The 17,597-nt window shown below is 58.5% G+C and overlaps 1 protein-coding gene across 6 annotated transcripts in view; it reads right to left on the bottom strand.

Moving 5' to 3' along the window:
• EFR3B (EFR3 homolog B) overlaps positions 1-16,772 on the bottom strand; it is a 56,870-nt gene extending 40,098 nt beyond the window's left edge. For 3 of the 6 annotated variants that reach the window (XM_071742282.1, XM_071742278.1, XM_071742279.1), the window contains exon 1: positions 16,670-16,772. In XM_071742282.1, coding sequence (XP_071598383.1) covers positions 16,670-16,685 — 16 coding nt within the window. In that variant the 5' untranslated portion in view covers positions 16,686-16,772. Of the gene's footprint in view, positions 1-8,438; positions 8,569-10,169; positions 10,275-16,669 lie in introns of those variants that run through there. The other 3 variants (XM_071742280.1, XM_071742281.1, XM_071742283.1) reach the window with 2 other exon arrangements.
• Positions 16,773-17,597: the final 825 nt, after the last annotated feature.

Raw genomic sequence — 17,597 nt, 5'->3', positions numbered from 1 at the left:
CCTTTGGTCCTTAATTCCCTCACCCTGTTCTCCAGCATCCTGACACCAAACAGGGCTGGAAAACCCTTATGGCCGTATGAGTCCAGGCTGGGAATTCATTCCATAAGGGCACTCCAACTGATTGCAAATAAATCTTAATTAAATCAGGCCAAATCCCTCATTAAACCTAATATCCCATGAAGGTCACTCTCCTAACCCCAAGCAACACCACCAGCCCAGAGCCAGGGGGTGGAAATGCCAGCCCAGCATTTTCCTCCCCAAGACCTTTCCCTAATCTGCTTAAAGAAATTCCATTTATCTGAGCAACCTGAGAGGCTCCTTCATGCCCAGGGAACAGGAGGAAACCTCCCTGCTTGGTGTCAGAAACACCACTGAGCCCATAAAGTCCCAACTTCCACCCAACCCCACGTGGGCAGAAGGATGGAGTGAGCAGACCGAAGGTCATGGGAAAGGGAAAAACCATGGAAGCATGGAATCCCAGAGTGGTTTAGGTTGGAAGGGACCTCAAATCTCATCCATTTCCACCCCCTGCCATGCCCAGGGACCCCTCCCCCAGCCCAGAGGGCTCCAAGCCCCATCCAACCTGGGCTGAGACACTGCCAGGGATGGGGCAGCCACAGCTTCCTTGGGCAACCTGGGCAACCAGGGGCTCAGCACCCTCACCCCAAGCAATTTCTCCCTCCCATCTCAGCCCCAGCTCCCCTCTCCCAGCTCCAAACCCTTCCCCCTTGTCCTATCCCACTCCAGCCCAGCCAGGACATCACCTTATTCCAGGCCACCACTAACCCATGGCCCACACCTGAGAATCACAGAATGCTCATGGCTGGAAAGGACCTCTGAGATCACCAAGTCCAACCAAACAATTTCTCCCTCCCTCCCTCCCTCCCTCCCTGCCCAAGATCTCCTCTCCATCTCCCCTCTCCCAGCTGCAAACCCTTCCCCCTCGCAGGGTCCCATCCCTCCAGGCCCTTGTCCCAAGTCCCTCCCCAGCTTTCCTGGAGCCCCTTCAGGCACTGGAAGGTGCTCTAAGGTCTCCCCGTTGCAGCCTTCTCTTCTCCAGCCTCAACACCCCCAACTCTCTCAGCCTGGCTCCAGAGCAGAGCTGCTCCAGCCCTCCCAGCAGCTCCAGGGCCTCCTCTGCACTGGCTCCAACAGCTCCGTGTCCTTCTGCTGATGGGGACCCCAGAGATGGACACATGTGGGGTTGGGTGACCAACACGGGGATGTCTGGGGTGATGCTGAGCTTCTCCTCCCCCCACACCCCAAAGTCCTTCTCCTCAGGGCTGCTCTCCAGCCATTCCCCACCCAACACCAGACACCAGCACATAGGAGGAGCTGGGTACCAGCACTCAGAGCTGTCACTGCAGATGTTTCTCCTGTGCCTGAGCAGGATGGACAGGACCAGATTGCAGAGGGAATCGCTCTCCCAGACACTGCCTGCAGCCTTTTAGCTCAGCAATGGAATTCACAGCTTCCCTCTGGCACTTCTCCACCCAATCCTCCCACTTCACTTCCACCAAGGCTCTCTGGGGCAGATTTCCCATCCCTGGCAGTGCTGAGGGTGCTGAGCCCCTGGTTGCCCAGGTTGCCCAAGGAAGCTGTGGCTGCCCCATCCCTGGCAGTGTCTCAGCCCAGGTTGGATGGGGCTTGGAGCCCCCTGGGCTGGGGGAGGGGTCCCTGACCATGGCAGGGGGTGGAATTAGGTGACCTTTAGGGTCCCTTTCTCCCCAAACCACTCTGGGATCCCCTGGCTGTATGGCAGCTGCTGGACGGGGTGATGCTCCCCCAGGCTGCAGGACCCCACATCATCAACTCACAAACTGGATTGGAGGGTCCTTAAATCATCTGATCCCACCCCAAAAAGAAATCCATGGGGCTTGGAGCACCCTGGGCTGGGGGAGGTGTCCCTGCCCATGGCAGGGGGGGCACTGGATGGGTTTAAGGTCCCTTCCCACCCAAACCAGGCTGGGATGGGAGGGTTCAGTGCTCACATCCATCTCTAACAACTCCACGGGGAGTGGTGGGACACAAATCCACCAGCAACCAATTCCACCCTCTGCCATCACCGAAGCCTTCTGGTTGGAAAAGACCTTTTGAAGTTGACCAAGTCCAACCATAAAACCCAACTTTATCCAGCCCTGTGACATCATTTATCTCTTTAAATCATTATTTACACTTCACCGCCCCACCGCCCGCAAAGCACGCGGATTAATTAATATTTCAGAGCACTGATGAGACTCCAGCATGAAAACCTCAGCAGTCCCTTTCTTTCTTTTTTTTTTTTTTTTTTCTGTGGGGAAGGGGAAACCACCCATTAAGGGCAGAGCTGGTGGGATCTGGGAGGTTTGGGGTTAGGGAGCTGGCAGCACCCATTCGGGGGGAGGAGAAGGGGAGTTAAGCGTCTTAGTGGGTGCTTGGTTTGGTTACACAACAGATGGGGGAGGAAAAAAAGCTTAAATAGCAAGGAATTAACACAAAAGTGGCTCCTCCAGGCGAGGGGTTCACCAGGAATCAGGTAGATGGGGGGGGGACCTGGTGTGAAGCACAGAGGTGGGAATTTCTGATTTAGCCACTACCAGAGACAGCCCCCAAAAACTGCTCCATGAAAATCCAGGGTCATTTTCACAGGATCAGACAATCCCAGAGTGGTTTGGGTAGGAAAGGACCTTAAAGATCATGGAGATCCAAGCCCTGCCATGGACAGGGAGCCCTCCCCCAGCCCAGGGGGCTCCAAGCCCCATCCAACCTGGGCTGAGACACTGCCAGGGATGGGGCAGCCACAGCTTCCTTGGGCAACCTGGGCAACCAGGGGCTCAGCACCCTCACCCCAAAGAATGGGGTTTGGGTCCCAGCAACCTCCTGCCCATCTCCCCCAAGACAAAACCCCCCACCCCAATGAGCAGTGGGGGCTGTGGCCTCCTCTCCATCCCAACCCCACCCTGGCAGCAGAACAGCACCCAGGAAAGCTGCAGTTCTCCAGCCCTGCCATGGCCTTCACCCCCAGCTGCCCACCCTGGGGACCTCTGGGCTGTCTGTCCATCCATTCCTCACTCATCCCTCCTCTGCACACCCAGCTGCCCTCCCATCCATCCAGAGAATCATGGAACCCCTGACTGGGTTGGGTGGGAAGGGACCCTAAAGGTCACCTAATTCCCCCCCTGCCATGGTCAGGGACCCCTCCCCCAGCCCAGGTTGCTCCAAGCCCCATCCAACCTGGGCTGAGACACTGCCAGGGATGGGGCAGTCACAGCTTCCTTGGGCAACCTGGGCAACCAGGGGCTCAGCACCCTCACCCCAAGCAATTTCTTCCTCACATCTCCTCTCTTGCCCCAGACAGTGTGGAAACAGCTCACAGACTCACAGCAACATCCTGCTTGGAAAAAACCTTGAAGATCACCAAGTCCAACCCTCTCCCCAGCACTGCCAAGGCCACCCCTGCCCCATGTCCCTCATCCCCACATCCCCAGGGCTCTGAAACCCCCCCAGGGATAGGGATTTAACCCCTGACAGAAGAGCCAAGGGCAGAGGAAGGTTTGCAAGTTTGGAAGGGTTTTAGAGAAAAAAAGAAAAGAGAACCCAAGCAAAAACCCTCTCGCCCTGTTTTCAACAAGAAAAAACAACCCCAAAAGGACCTTTGTGAGATGCTGAGCACACACCGTGCTGTGGTTTCCTTTTTCCCCAAGATATGCAGCGTGGCTCAGAGCCAGGTTTCACTTTGGGGCAGAAAACCTTGACCCAACACCCTGATTCCCAGAGGGAAGGAGCATGGGGGGATCAGCCAAGCTTTCTCTCCAGCTTTTTTTGGGGTGGTTCACAGTCCCTGTGGAGTGGGGACAACTCCAGTTACCCACAGCAAAGCCACCCCAGATGGAGCCAGAGGGCTCAGCCTGGAGCATCTCCAAAAGTGCATTTTTTTGTGCAATTACTCATTTCACAAGCCATTAGAGGGCTTGATGAGGTTTGGAGGTGAGCAACACCAGCTCCTGGCTTGGCACAGCCCTCTCCAAGCACAGCACCTTCACTACAGGGGTCAAATCCTGCCTGGGCATGGAAAAACACTTGGAAAAAAAAGCCCTGGAGATGGTGACAACCATCAGGGTTTAATAGAAACCTGCAGATCTGTGACCAGGTGGCTTGGGAAAGCCCCAGCACCACAAACAGCCCCTTTTCCTCTAGGAGCACTGAATTAATTTGTAGAAAATTTAGTTTAAAATCGTAAAAGAGAAAGGGAAAATAAAGAAAAACCCCAAAAATAGCTTAATTGTATTTCATATCCCTCTGCTGAGCCACCATGTGCCACTGAGCAGTAGTGATTTAGAGCAGAACCCACCCACTGCTGCTGGCCCTGGCTTGGTGGCAGCCCCGGGTGGCTCCTGGGGACCTTGGTGACACCCAGTGCTGGCAACGCCTCTTCCCTGGGCAGCCAAAAATAAACCCCACGTTTCCCCTCTGCCAGCTGCTGCTGAAAGAAAAGAAAAGGAGAAAAAAAAAAAAAAAGGGGAACCTTCTCTATTTCCAGCTTTGCTGGTGTGGGAGGAGGAAACAGCTCGGGGAGAGCAAAGGGAGGGAGCAGGAAGGACACAAACCACGGGGAGCCAGAGCGTTGGGACATGGTGCCCAAAGTTTGTTGTCAAGGAGCTGACACACACGGCCTTCCCAAAAATATGGGGGGGGAAACTCCCCAGGAGAACCCCCCATGGAAATGTGAATCTTACCCCCTGGTACTTTGTCCCCCTGCTATGCCCAGGGACCCCTCCCCCAGCCCAGGGGGCTCCAAGCCCCATCCAACCTGGGCTGAGACACTGCCAGGGATGGGGCAGCCACAGCTTCCTTGGGCAACCTGGGCAACCAGGGGCTCAGCACCCTCACCCCAAGCAATTTCTCCCTCCCATCTCAGCCCCAGCTCCCCTCTCCCAGCTCCAAACCCTTCCCCCTTGTCCTATCCCACTCCAGCCCAGCCAGGACATCACCTTATTCCAGGCCACCACTAACCCATGGCCCACACCTGAGAATCACAGAATGCTCATGGCTGGAAAGGACCTCTGAGATCACCAAGTCCAACCAAACAATTTCTCCCTCCCTCCCTCCCTCCCTCCCTCCCTCCCTCATTCCCTCCCTCCCTGCCCAAGATCTCCTCTCCATCTCCCCTCTCCCAGCTGCAAACCCTTCCCCCTCGCAGGGTCCCATCCCTCCAGGCCCTTGTCCCAAGTCCCTCCCCAGCTTTCCTGGAGCCCCTTCAGGCACTGGAAGGTGCTCTAAGGTCTCCCCGTTGCAGCCTTCTCTTCTCCAGCCTCAACACCCCCAACTCTCTCAGCCTGGCTCCAGAGCAGAGCTGCTCCAGCCCTCCCAGCAGCTCCAGGGCCTCCTCTGCACTGGCTCCAACAGCTCCGTGTCCTTCTGCTGATGGGGACCCCAGGGATGGACACAGCTTTACCCCAGGGGGGTCTCCCCAGAGCAGAGCAGAGGGGACAATCCCCTCCCTGGTCCTGCTGCTCACACCCTGGGGGTGCAGCCCAGGACATGGGTGGGTGCCAGCATGGTTGGGCTACTTGCCAGCCCAGTTGGGCTACTTGCCAGCCCCAGGCTGGGCTCAGGACAATGATCTCCCACTGGAGAGAGGGACAGGAGCCTGAAGGCTCAGCTCATAAATCTGGGGGTTGCAGCCCAGGACAGCAGAGCCAGGGGCAGAACTCAGCCCTCAGCTCCTCAGCAGGGAGGGAAATCAAACCTGGAGTGAAGAGGGGGTGCAGATCCCTGCCCAGTGTCCCAGTGGTGTCCCAGTGCCAGGGAGTAAAGGGGTCTCAGAACTGCTCTGACCCCCTTCCGAGGAGGCACTGGGTCTGCCCCAGAGCAGAGCAAAGGTTCTGCACCACTCCCTGGTGTCCAGAGGGAACAAACCCAGCCCTGGGATCCTGTCCCCAGGCCAAGAGGGAGTTAACAGAGTGATTAAAAAGACACCACTAATCCCACACCTTCCTAATGCCCCTGCCATCCCAAGTGTCCCACAGAGCTTTCCCAGCTCCTGGATGCTCTCCAGGACCAGGAGCTGCTGCAGTGCTACCGAGGGAAGGGACAGCAGCCTGGCTTTTGTCCTCTAAGTCACATTCAGGTCCCCAGGGGATGCTTTTCCCCTCCTCAACCCAAAAAACAACCGGGATTTCAGGTTTTGGGACATCCCCCCCAAAAAAAAAAACCCCATGAGCAGAGTGGGTAGGAGGAGTGGTGGCCCCATATGGCCACCAGAGCAGGATCCTAAGGGACAATCACAGCCTGGCACATCCCTGAGGGTGGATGGTTCAACCCCCCCCAAGGAGGGGGCTGGGGGGGTTCTTTTGGGGACCTGCAGGCTCAGGTGTGTCCCCCAGGTTCATAGAAGGGTTTTGGAGGGGGGGGGGTCCTCTGCAGCTCCTGCAGTTGGAGAGGATTATGAGGTGCTCCAGGCTGCTGCAAATCGTTGGGATGACAACAGCAAGCACCCTGCAAAGCCCCCACCCTACCCAAAAACCCCCAAAAAACCCCAAAAATAAAACAATACCCTCAAAATCTATCAGCCCAAAGCCTCGGTGTGGATGCAAAACCCCTGAGCCAGGATGCACAAGGGGCACCAGGAGGAGCAGGGGGACAACCAGGAGAGCATCCCTGCCACCCCACAGCTGATGGGGACCCTGGCGATGGGTTGGGAGGGGGACAAGGACACACAGAGGGTCCCCTGTCCCCAAGGCACCCAGCAGCTGCCACCCCAGCACCGAGGGGAGGGAGCATCCCCCTTGGATTGCGGGTGGAAAAATACCAGCTGGGAGACCTGGGTGACTCAAGGGAGGCCACGGAGGGGGAGAGGAACAGGATCTGGGGCTCCTGCCTCAGTTTCCCTTCTCCTGGATAGGGACAAACCTGTCCCCCAAGCCCACCAGCACCACTCCTTCCCCCCCCTTTCCCTCTGCATCCCAGTGCAGCTCAGGACCCCCCAGAGTGCACCCCAGAGACCCCAAAAAACAGCACCCATCACTTTGGGAGGGTCTGGCACCCTTCACCCATCTCCTGCTCCTTTCTAATGCACCTCAAAACCACCACCCCGTGGGGCACCCCACTGAGCCCCAAAACAAGCACCCATCACATCTGGGGAGGTGGAAGGGGGGGCTGGCACCCTGCTCACCCACCTCCTGCTGCATCCTAATGCATCTCAGGACCCACACAGACCCCCAAAAGAAGAACCCAGGACTTTGGGGGGGATAGGGGGAGGGTCTGGCACCCTTCACCCATCTCCTGCTGCACCCCAATGTATCTCAAGACCACCACCCCGTGTGGGCACCCACTGAGCCCCAAAACAAGCACCCATCACATCTGGGGGGGGGGAGGGGGAGCTGGCACCCTGCTCACCCACCTCCTGCTGCATCCTAATGCATCTCAGGACCCCCACAAACACCTCATGCACCCCACAGACCCCCAGAAGAAGAACCCGGGACTTTGGGGGGGGGTTGGGGTGGTAGGAGGGGATTCTGGCACCCATCAGCCATCTCCTGCTGCACCCCAATGTATCTCAAGACCACCACCCCATGTGGGCACCCCACTGAGCCCCAAAACAAGCACCCATCACATCTGGGAAGGGGAAGGGGGGGCTGGCACCTCATGAACCCCACAGACCCCCCAAAGAAGAACCCAGAACTTTGGGGAGGGGGCTGGCACCCTGTCCACCCACCTCCTGCTGCATCCCAACACATCTCAGGACCCCTCCCCACACCTTCTGCACCCCACAGATCCCCCCAGACAAGCACCCATCACTTTGGGGGGGAATTTGGCACCTTTCACCCATCTCCTGCTACATCCCAACACATCCCAGGACCACTCCCCCCCCGTGTGTGCACCCCATTGAGCCCCCAAAACAAGCACCCATCACCTGGTGGATGGGGGGGGGTCTGGCACCCTTCACCCATCTCCTGCTGCACCCCAATGAATCTCAAGACCACCACCCCACTGAGCCCCAAAACAAGCACCCATCACATCTGGGGGGGGGGAGCTGGCACCCTGCTCACCCACCTCCTGCTGCATCCCAACACATCTCAGGACCCCTCCCCACACCTTCTGCACCCCACAGACCCCCCCCAAACAAGCACCCACCACTTTGGGGGGGAATTTGGCACCTTTCACCCACCTCCTGCTGCATCCCAACACATCTCAGGACCCCTCCCACACCTTCTGCACCCCACAGACCCCCCCCAAACAAGCACCCACCACCTTGCAGGGGGGGCTGGCACCCTTTTCCCCCCATCTCCCCCCAGCTTCACCCCGCGGGATGTGGGTGCTGCATCCTAACACACCTCAGACCTCCCCCCTACACCCCACATTCCCCCTTAAACCCCCCCTAAACAAGCACCCATCACTTTGGGGGGGGTCCTAGCACCCTTCCCCACCCCTCCCCATCCCACCATGCACCCACTCACCCCTGGCACCGCAGCACCTCGCAGAGAGAGAAGTTGGGGGGGAGGGGGGGTGTTCAACCCTACAGCACCAAAGCCAACCCCAAAAGGGGTTGGGCCCCCCCCCAAAAGAAGGGGAGAGGGCAGGGGCTCCCTCCTGGGTGGTGCTGGGTCGGGTGGCAGTGAGGATTTAAGAGCCACCCCCCAGCCCTTCCCAAAAGCTGCCAGCAGCTTAGTGTCACCCGAGGGGGGGGGACACGGGGGGGAGGACACGAGGGGGGGGGCAGTGAGGGGGGGGGGCTGCCAGCTGCTGTGCCAGATGTTCCCCATTACTCACGGAACATCATCACCCCAGATGGGGACATCAGTCCCCAAGTGCCCCTCCTCCTGCATAGGGGGGGTTGGGGGGGGGGCAACCACCCCAAAATAATTCGAGGTTTGATAGGATTGGGGTCTCCCCCCCCCCCCCAAATCGCAGGGGGGTGGTGTTTAGGGGAAAGATTCCCTCCCTTCTCCCCCCCTGGATTTTGGGGAGGGGGGTGACACTCAGCACCCCCCCACAAGTAGCCAAGTGGGGCTGAAGAGCCCTACACAACACATCCTCCCCCCTCCCCCCCCAGGGCTGGGTGAACCCCCAAATGAGTGGGGGGTGTTCAGGTGACCCCAGGAACACGTTTTGGGGGGGTAATTTGCAGTCTATGCCCCCCCCTCCACCCCCAGGAGGAGGCAATGTCCCAAGGACAGAGGGGACATTTGCAGTCTCAGCCCCAGAGAGGGGACACCCCCCAAAAAAACAGGGGGATTCACGGACCCATAAACGGCCAAGGACCCCCCCAAACCCAAAGAGGGACCCCCCCCCAGGAAACAGGGGGGTGCACAGCTCGATACAGCACCAAGGACCCCCCCAAACCGGGGGTGACCCCAGGAAGCAGCGGGGTGCACAGGACCAAGGACCCCCCCACCCCAAATCCAAAAAGGGGGTGACCCCCCCTGTAACTTAGGGGGTGCTCAGACACAAACAACAACGATCCCCCCCAAACCCAAAGGGGGGGGCATCAACCCCTGGAAATTAGGGGGTGCACAACCCTTCAAAAGACCAAAGTCCCCCCACCCCAAAGAGGGGTGGCCCCCCAAGGAATGGGGGGGTGCACAGCCCTATAGAGCACCCATCTCCCCCCACCCCAAAGAGGAGTCACCCCACATAATTGGGGGTTCACAACCCCATAACACCAAGGTGCCCTGACCCCAAAAAGGGGTCGCCCCCTGAAACCGAGGGGTTCACAGCCCCATAGCACCAAGGTGCCCCCACCCAAAGGGGGGGTCACTCCCAAAGAAATGGGGGGTCCACATCCCTATAGCATCAAAGTGCCCCCACCCCAGAAATGGGTCGCCCCCAAAACCGGGGGGTGCACATCCCCTTAGCACCAAAGTGCCCGCACCCCAAAGAGGGGTCGCCCCCCAAGAAATGGGGTGTGCACAGCCCTACACAGGACCCATGTCCCCCCACCCCAAAGAGGAGTCGCCCCCCATAACTGGGGGTCACAGCCCTATAGAGGACCCATGTCCCTCCACCCCAAAGCGGGGTCGCCCCCCAGAACCCGGGGGGTGCCCATCCCACCTCTGGAAGGGGTGACCCCCCCGGCCCCGGGGGATGCTCAGCCCGGCCCCGGGGCGGGGACGAACCCGGGGGGCCCGTGGGGACCCAAAGGGACCCCAATACCGGATCTCCCCCCTCCCCCCCATGCGGACACTCACCGTACATGGCCGCTCCCGGTAGCCCGGTCCGGCCCGGTTCCAGACGGCGTTATCCGGCCCGGCTCTGCCCCACCGAGCGGCGCCGGCCGGGGGCGGCACCGGGGGGGGGGGAGGAGGTACCGGGGGGGTGGTACCGGGGGGGGGGCGGTACCGGGGGGGGCGGTACCGAGGGGCGGCCCCGCAGAAACGGCTCCGCCCGCAGCCCCGGGCCAGGGTGGGGGGTGACCCTGCGGCTCCCGAACCCCACCCGAACCCCAGCCCACGGTACCGAACCCCCCGCAGCACCCACACCACAGGGGCACAGCGGCTCTGCCCCCCCCCCCCCCCACATGTGAGGTCTGCAAGCAACCGGGGTCCATTTGGATCACCCAACCCGAACCCCCCACACGCACCGTGAGCACCTCCCGGGCTGCAGGGGATGGGGGTTCCGATGACACCAGGGGGGGGACATCCAGAGGGACCCGGGGAGGTGGGACTGGAAAGACCCCCTGGAGCTGAGCAAAGGGAATGGGATCACAGGGTGAGGGAGTCCAAACCTCCTACCAGGGCAGAACCACCCGGTGTGGGTCACACAGAACACAGCCAGGTGGGTCTGGAATGTCTCCAGGGAATTCCACAACTTCCCTGGGCAGACCGGATGGGGAAAATCCCCAGAACAGCTCCAGGTTGGGTGGGGAATGGCTGGAGAGCAGCCCTGAGGAGAAGGACTTTGGGGTGTGGGGGGAGGAGAAGCTCAGCATCACCCCAGACATCCCCGTGTTGGTCACCCAACCCCACATGTGTCCATCTCTGGGGTCCCCATCAGCAGAAGGACACGGAGCTGTTGGAGCCAGTGCAGAGGAGGCCCTGGAGCTGCTGGGAGGGCTGGAGCAGCTCTGCTCTGGAGCCAGGCTGAGAGAGTTGGGGGTGTTGAGGCTGGAGAAGAGAAGGCTGCAACGGGGAGACCTTAGAGCACCTTCCAGTGCCTGAAGGGGCTCCAGGAAAGCTGGGGAGGGACTTGGGACAAGGGCCTGGAGGGATGGGAGCCTGCGAGGGGGAAGGGTTTGCAGCTGGGAGAGGGGAGATGGAGAGGAGATCTTGGGCAGGGAGGGAGGGAGGGAGGGAGGGAGAAATTGTTTGGTTGGACTTGGTGATCTCAGAGGTCCTTTCCAGCCATGAGCATTCTGTGATTCTCAGGTGTGGGACATGGGTTAGTGGTGGCCTGGAATAAGGTGATGTCCTGGCTGGGCTGGAGTGGGATAGGACAAGGGGGAAGGGTTTGGAGCTGGGAGAGGGGAGCTGGGGCTGAGATGGGAGGGAGAAATTGCTTGGGGTGAGGGTGCTGAGCCCCTGGTTGCCCAGGTTGCCCAAGGAAGCTGTGGCTGCCCCATCCCTGGCAGTGTCTCAGCCCAGGTTGGATGGGGCTTGGAGCCCCCTGGGCTGGGGGAGGGGTCCCTGGCCATGGTTTGGGTTGGATCTCGATGATCTTTAAGGTCCCTTCCCACCCAAACCAGGCTGGGATTCTGTGACTGTGCTTAACCCTGCTGGACCTGCTGGTGCCACCAGAGTGAGGGATGCTCTCTGGTTTTATCCTGTCTCAGTGCCCAGGTTTTCACCACAGGTTTCAGGGCTACAGGGCAAGAAACCCAACCCTGCCCTGGAGGCCGGGCTGGATATCAGCAGGGGGAGGGAATTTTCCTCCTTGGCTTCTGGAGGTGCCCACTGCAAGCCCTGAGGTGTGAGGCTGATCCATGGTAAAGGGAGTGCAAGCAGATCCAGTCCTTTCCACTGGACTTTGGCCGTTCCAGCTCTTTTCCCACGTGGCCAGGGTGATGGATGGGCCGTGGAGCCACAGCCCCTGGGGCCCTGGGCTCCCACACACCTCCCGTGGCCACCCTGCAGCCCACAGCAGCTCCCACACGTGGTAGGACCACCCCATGCCAGACCCTGTCCCCAACACCAGTGACCCAGCCAAGCCAAGGTGCTGCCCTGGGCCTTGGCTGGGGACAAGGACAAAGCTCCCAGTGACCTTGGCTGAGGAGGACAAGGAGGTGCTGGCACCAGGACACCACAGATCTCCCCCTCCTGGAGTCTTTTTGCTGCTTCTCTCCCCACACAGCAAAGGCCCTGAGCTGGATCATCTCGTGAGGCCTCACCATCCCCCTCACAGGGAAATTCTGTTTTAATTAAAACATTTTGAGAGTTCATTTGTGCTTCAAATCCCCGGGTGGTGGAGCAGCTGAGTGACAGCCACATTCCCAGGGGACAGGATGGCTTCCAGGAGGACATCGAGTGGTCACATGACAGGGGATGGGGCTCCAGAGTGTTCCTGATCAGTCCCAGCCCAAGAAACACTCCTAAAATTCTTTTTAATTGGGAATTAAAAGCTTTAGAGTAAAAGCTGATGGTGAGAGAAGAGCCTGAAGAAGCCATGGAAACCCCTCCAGCCCAGAAGGCCTCATTCCTTTGGGATCTGAGACATGGAGATCACTGGAATGGCAGCTGGGGTGGCCAAGGACACTTGAGGAGAAACTTGGGGCAAACTGGGTTCATTTCCACCACCACCACCAATAACCCCTGAGACACACACACATCCCCCAAATCCACACCCAAAGGAGGTCGGGGTGGTTGGAACCCCAGAAGTTGTCCCCACTGGAATACCCTGGCATGATCCCTGCCCTCAAAGGATGGATGGATGGATCCGGGATGGATCTGTGAAGGTTGGGGTGGGGGACCAGGCCACCTCCTCCATGATGTGTGTCCTGATTTATGGTGTAAGACAGGAGTGGAATGGAGTGAAACCCTGCTGGCCCCTCCCTGTCACCTCCCCCATGGGGACCATGACACTCTCCAGCTTGATCCAGAGGGATCCAAGCACAGCCCTGCACCTCCCCAGCAGCTGAAGGACACCAAACCACTTGGGGACTGGGATGCCCTGGGGACACGTGTCCATGTGCCTGGCCTGGGCTCAGAAATAGAATCACAGAATCACAGAATTGGCTGGGTTGGAAGGGACCTCAGAGCTCATCAAGTCCAACCCTTGCTCCACTCCCCCCGTGGTTCCCAGCCCATGGCACTGAGTGCCACATCCAGGCTCTTTGGAAATATCTCCAGGGATGGAGAATCCACCCCTTCCCTGGGCAGCCCATTCCAATGCCTGATCACCCTCTCCAGAAAGAAATTCTTTCTCATGTCCAACCTAAACCTCCCCTGGCACAACTTGAGACCTCTTGTGCCCTCTTGTCTTGCTGAGAGTTGCCTGGGAAAAGAGCCCAACCCCCCCCTGGCTCCAACCTCCTTTCAGGGAGTTGCAGAGAGTGATGAGGTCTCCCCTGAGCCTCCTCTTCTCCAGCCTCAACACCCCCAGCTCCCTCAGCCCTTCCTCACAGCACTTGTGCTGGATCCCTTCCCAGCCTCCTTGCTCTTCTCTGGACCTGCTCCAGCACCTCAAGCTCCTTCCTGAGCTGAGGGGCCCAGAACTGGACACAGGACTCAAGCTGTGGCCTCCCCAGGGCTGAGCACAGGGGCAGAATCCCTTCCCTGGACCTGCTGGCCACGCTCTTCCTGACACAGCCCAGGATGCCATTGGCCTTCTTGGCCACCTGGGCACACTGCTGGCTCCTCTTCAGCTTCCTGGCAATCCAGACTCCCAGCTCCCTTTCTGCCACTCTGTGCCCAGCCTGGAGCTCCCCATGGGGTTGTTGTGTTGAACCTCATCCCCTTGGGATCAGCCCAACTCTCCAGTCTGTCCAGGTCCCTCTGCAGGTTGCCTCCTTTGGACCTGCTCCAGGACCTCGAGCTCAGTGTGGTGGCCACCTGAGACCCCAAAGTGCCCCAACCTGCCCCAGGATCCCCCTCTGGAGTGGATCAGGAGCTGGGGGCTGGTTGTGGCAGGAAGGTGGTGAGATGCTGCTGCCCCCAGACACCTCCTTTGTCAGGCATGGCCATCCCTGGCCCGGCTGCTCCCTCCTTCCTGCTCTCCTGCAGCTGTTTCCATGGCCACGGAGCTGCTGCAGCATCCACAGCGGGGTGTCCAGCACCAGCACTCAGCACTCCATCCCTTCCCCAGCCACGGATCAGGGCAGAGCCAGCTCCCAAAGGGACATGAGCAAGGTTGGGAGAGTGGCAGGGGACAACAAATTCAGTCTGAGAAGTGTTGGTGCGTGAGCAGCCCAGGCTCAGAGGTTTTTATCCCAAGGATGGGAACATCTGAATCACGGGCACCACGTGGTGATCCCAAATACTGCAGGGCTGACCCAGAGGAAAGTCAGCAGGGAAGAGAGTCAGGGAATCAAAGAACTGTGGTTAGAAAAGGCCTTTAAGAACACTGAGTCCAACCCTTCCCCCAGCCCTGCCCCATGTCCCTCATCCCCACATCCCCAGGGCTTTCTCTGAAACCCCTCCAGGCATGATGGGGACTCCAGCCCTGCCCTGGGCAGCCTGGGCCAGGCCCTGACAACCCTTTCCAGGGAGAAATTCTTCCCCAGCTCCAACCTAAACCTCCCCTGGCAGGGAGAAGTTTCTTGCTTCTTCTTATCACCTCTTTACATATTCCTCACCAATTTCCTCACCAAAAACTTGGGGTGAAATTCAAGGGCAGCATCACCTCCCATGGTGTCTCCAGGCTCTGTGGTGCCAAGGACAGAACCAGAAGCCCTCAAACCCCCAAAACCTGGTGAAGAATCCTCATGGGGCTAAATCCTTCCCCCTCATCCTCATCTCCAGGCATGGAATAGCTCCATTCTTTCCAATCCCAAGAAAATCATAGAATCCCAGATTGGTTTGGGTGGGGAGGGACCCTAAAGGTCACCTCATTCCACCCCCTGCCATGGTCAGGGACCCCTCCCCCAGCCCAGGGGGCTCCAAGCCCCATCCAACCTGGGCTGAGACACTGCCAGGGATGGGGCAGCCACAGCTTCCTTGGGCAACCTGGGCAACCAGGGGCTCAGCACCCTCACCCCAAGCAATTTCTCCCTCCCATCTCAGCCCCAGCTCCCCTCTCCCAGCTCCAAACCCTTCCCCCTTGTCCTATCCCACTCCAGCCCAGCCAGGACATCACCTTATTCCAGGCCACCACTAACCCATGTCCCACACCTGAGAATCACAGAATGCTCATGGCTGGAAAGGACCTCTGAGATCACCAAGTCCAACCAAACAATTTCTCCCTCCCTCCCTCCCTCCCTGCCCAAGATCTCCTCTCCATCTCCCCTCTCCCAGCTGCAAACCCTTCCCCCTCGCAGGGTCCCATCCCTCCAGGCCCTTGTCCCAAGTCCCTCCCCAGCTTTCCTGGAGGGAGTTTTCTTTCTCCTCTTTTGTAAGCAAACCAAGAGTCACGCTTGGCCCAGGATGAAATGCTCCAAGAGAATCCCAACCTCCTCCATCCCAGGCTGCTGGGATCTGAGCAGAGGGAAGCCCATCCCTAGGCTGCTCCCGAGCAGGCAGAATCCCTCCTGCATCAGAGAGGAGGAAGGGAGGAGCTGCCCGGAGATGTCCCCAAAGCTGGGGTCACCAAATCAGGTGCCAGATGGATTTGTAGGACATAGTAACAGTGTTTGGAGCAGAAATGGTCACGGATATGGGAGCAGCAGAGGAAGGGTTAAAGGAATGGGTTTACATTGTCCTTGGTTCCACGGAGCAGCCAGACAGCAGGAAGAGGAAGAACAAACCCAAGATAAAAAAGACCAAAGGTAAGGTGATAAGGAAGATGAAGAGCAGAGCTGGGTTTCCAGCTGGGAGAGGGGAGATGGAGAGGAGATCTTGGGCATGGAGGGAGGGAGGGAGGGAGAAATTGTTTGGTTGGACTTGGTGATCTCAGAGGTCCTTTCCAGCCATGAGCATTCTGTGATTCTCAGGTGTGGGCCATGGGTTAGTGGTGGCCTGGAATAAGGTGATGTCCTGGCTGGGCTGGAGTGGGATAGGACAAGGGGGAAGGGTTTGGAGCTGGGAGAGGGGAGCTGGGGCTGAGATGGGAGGGAGAAATTGCTTGGGGTGAGGGTGCTGAGCCCCTGGTTGCCCAGGTTGCCCAAGGAAGCTGTGGCTGCCCCATCCCTGGCAGTGTCTCAGCCCAGGTTGGATGGGGCTTGGAGCCCCCTGGGCTGGGGGAGGGGTCCCTGACCATGGCATTGGGGTTGGATCTTTAAGGTCCCTTCCCACCCAAACCAGGCTGGGATTCTTTTCCCAGAAACAGGTCACAGCAGTGCTGTTTCCTGGCTCAGATTTCTGAGACCAGATGATGAGGCAGAAGATCCCAACCAGCCACCAACAGACCCAAACACAGCCAGGAGGAAGATGAGGACTCAGCCTCCAGTGTCCCCCATCCACAGCAGGGTTGTCCCAGGATCTCTAAGCTTGGGGCATCCCATACAAGGAAACCCTGTCCCATGTCCATCCTAATCCTGATGGGGAAGTCCCCAAGGAGCAGAGATGCTGAAGCCACGTGAGGATCCCCTCATCAGGAGGTGGCTTTTGTCCCTTTAGGGAGAGGACCTCAGCCCCCTCAGCCATGTGTCCCCTGCTGGTACCTTGTTTTCGAGGCATGAAGCAAAGTTTCTCCTTCTCAAGAGGATCTTCCTGGGCTATGAGGAGCAATTAAAGACACAATTTACAGCCAGGGAGGGTCCCCAGGGGTGGCCCTGCCCAGGGATGGGACCCTCTGCTTGGACTTGGCAGCTCTGGGTTAATCCTGGGACTTGATCTTCAAAGTCTTTCCCAGCCCAAATTGTTTTAGGGTTCTCAGACCCTCTATGGGGCTGTGTCCCTGGGTGCCACCACCAGCTCTGCTGTCACCCACAGCCACCCATCTCAAGATTCTCCCCTCAAGAACCTCTTCTGTGAGGTGTCTGTTGCCAGGGAGGTCCCATTTCCCATTTCCCACTCCAAGAACTGATCCAACACCCATCCCAGCAGCTCCACCCCAAACCCAAACCCATCTGAGCCTCCCAAAGCCCCAGGAAAGGTTGTGAGCAGCATCCTCCTTCATCCCAGCAGGGAGCAGGGGGCAAGAAGGGGACAGGACAGGGCTTGGTGATCTTGAAGGTCCTTTCCAAGCAGGATGATTCCATGATTCTGTTCCTGGGGGTCCCTCTAAAGCCACGGGGTGGGTATTTTAGTGTGCTAAGAGCTCCTTAATAAAATAATGATATGTTCATACAGGGACTCCAGCTACTCAGTGGTTTTCTCCCCAGTGCTCAAGGCTGTAACCCAGATAAGTTGTGGGGAGCTGTGGGCTCTGCTCCTTCCCATCCCTTTCATCTCTCTTCCAGGTGTCTGGAAAACCAGGCTGTTGACACCTTGGGATGTGTTTTTCTGTAATCCCAACCTGGTTGTGTCTAATTCTTCCTGTTTTGCTGCTATTTTTATTCCACGGGTTTTCTTTGTTCTCTTTCCTGTGATTTTTTTTTTTTTTTTTTGCCCCAAATATAGTTATTTTTTCCTTAAATTTTGACTTCT

This window comes from Heliangelus exortis, chromosome 3 (genome assembly GCF_036169615.1).
Source record: "Heliangelus exortis chromosome 3, bHelExo1.hap1, whole genome shotgun sequence".
NCBI lineage: Eukaryota > Metazoa > Chordata > Aves > Apodiformes > Trochilidae > Heliangelus > Heliangelus exortis.
Note: the sequence above shows the minus strand (reverse complement) of the source record. Positions and strands in the feature narration are given on the sequence as shown.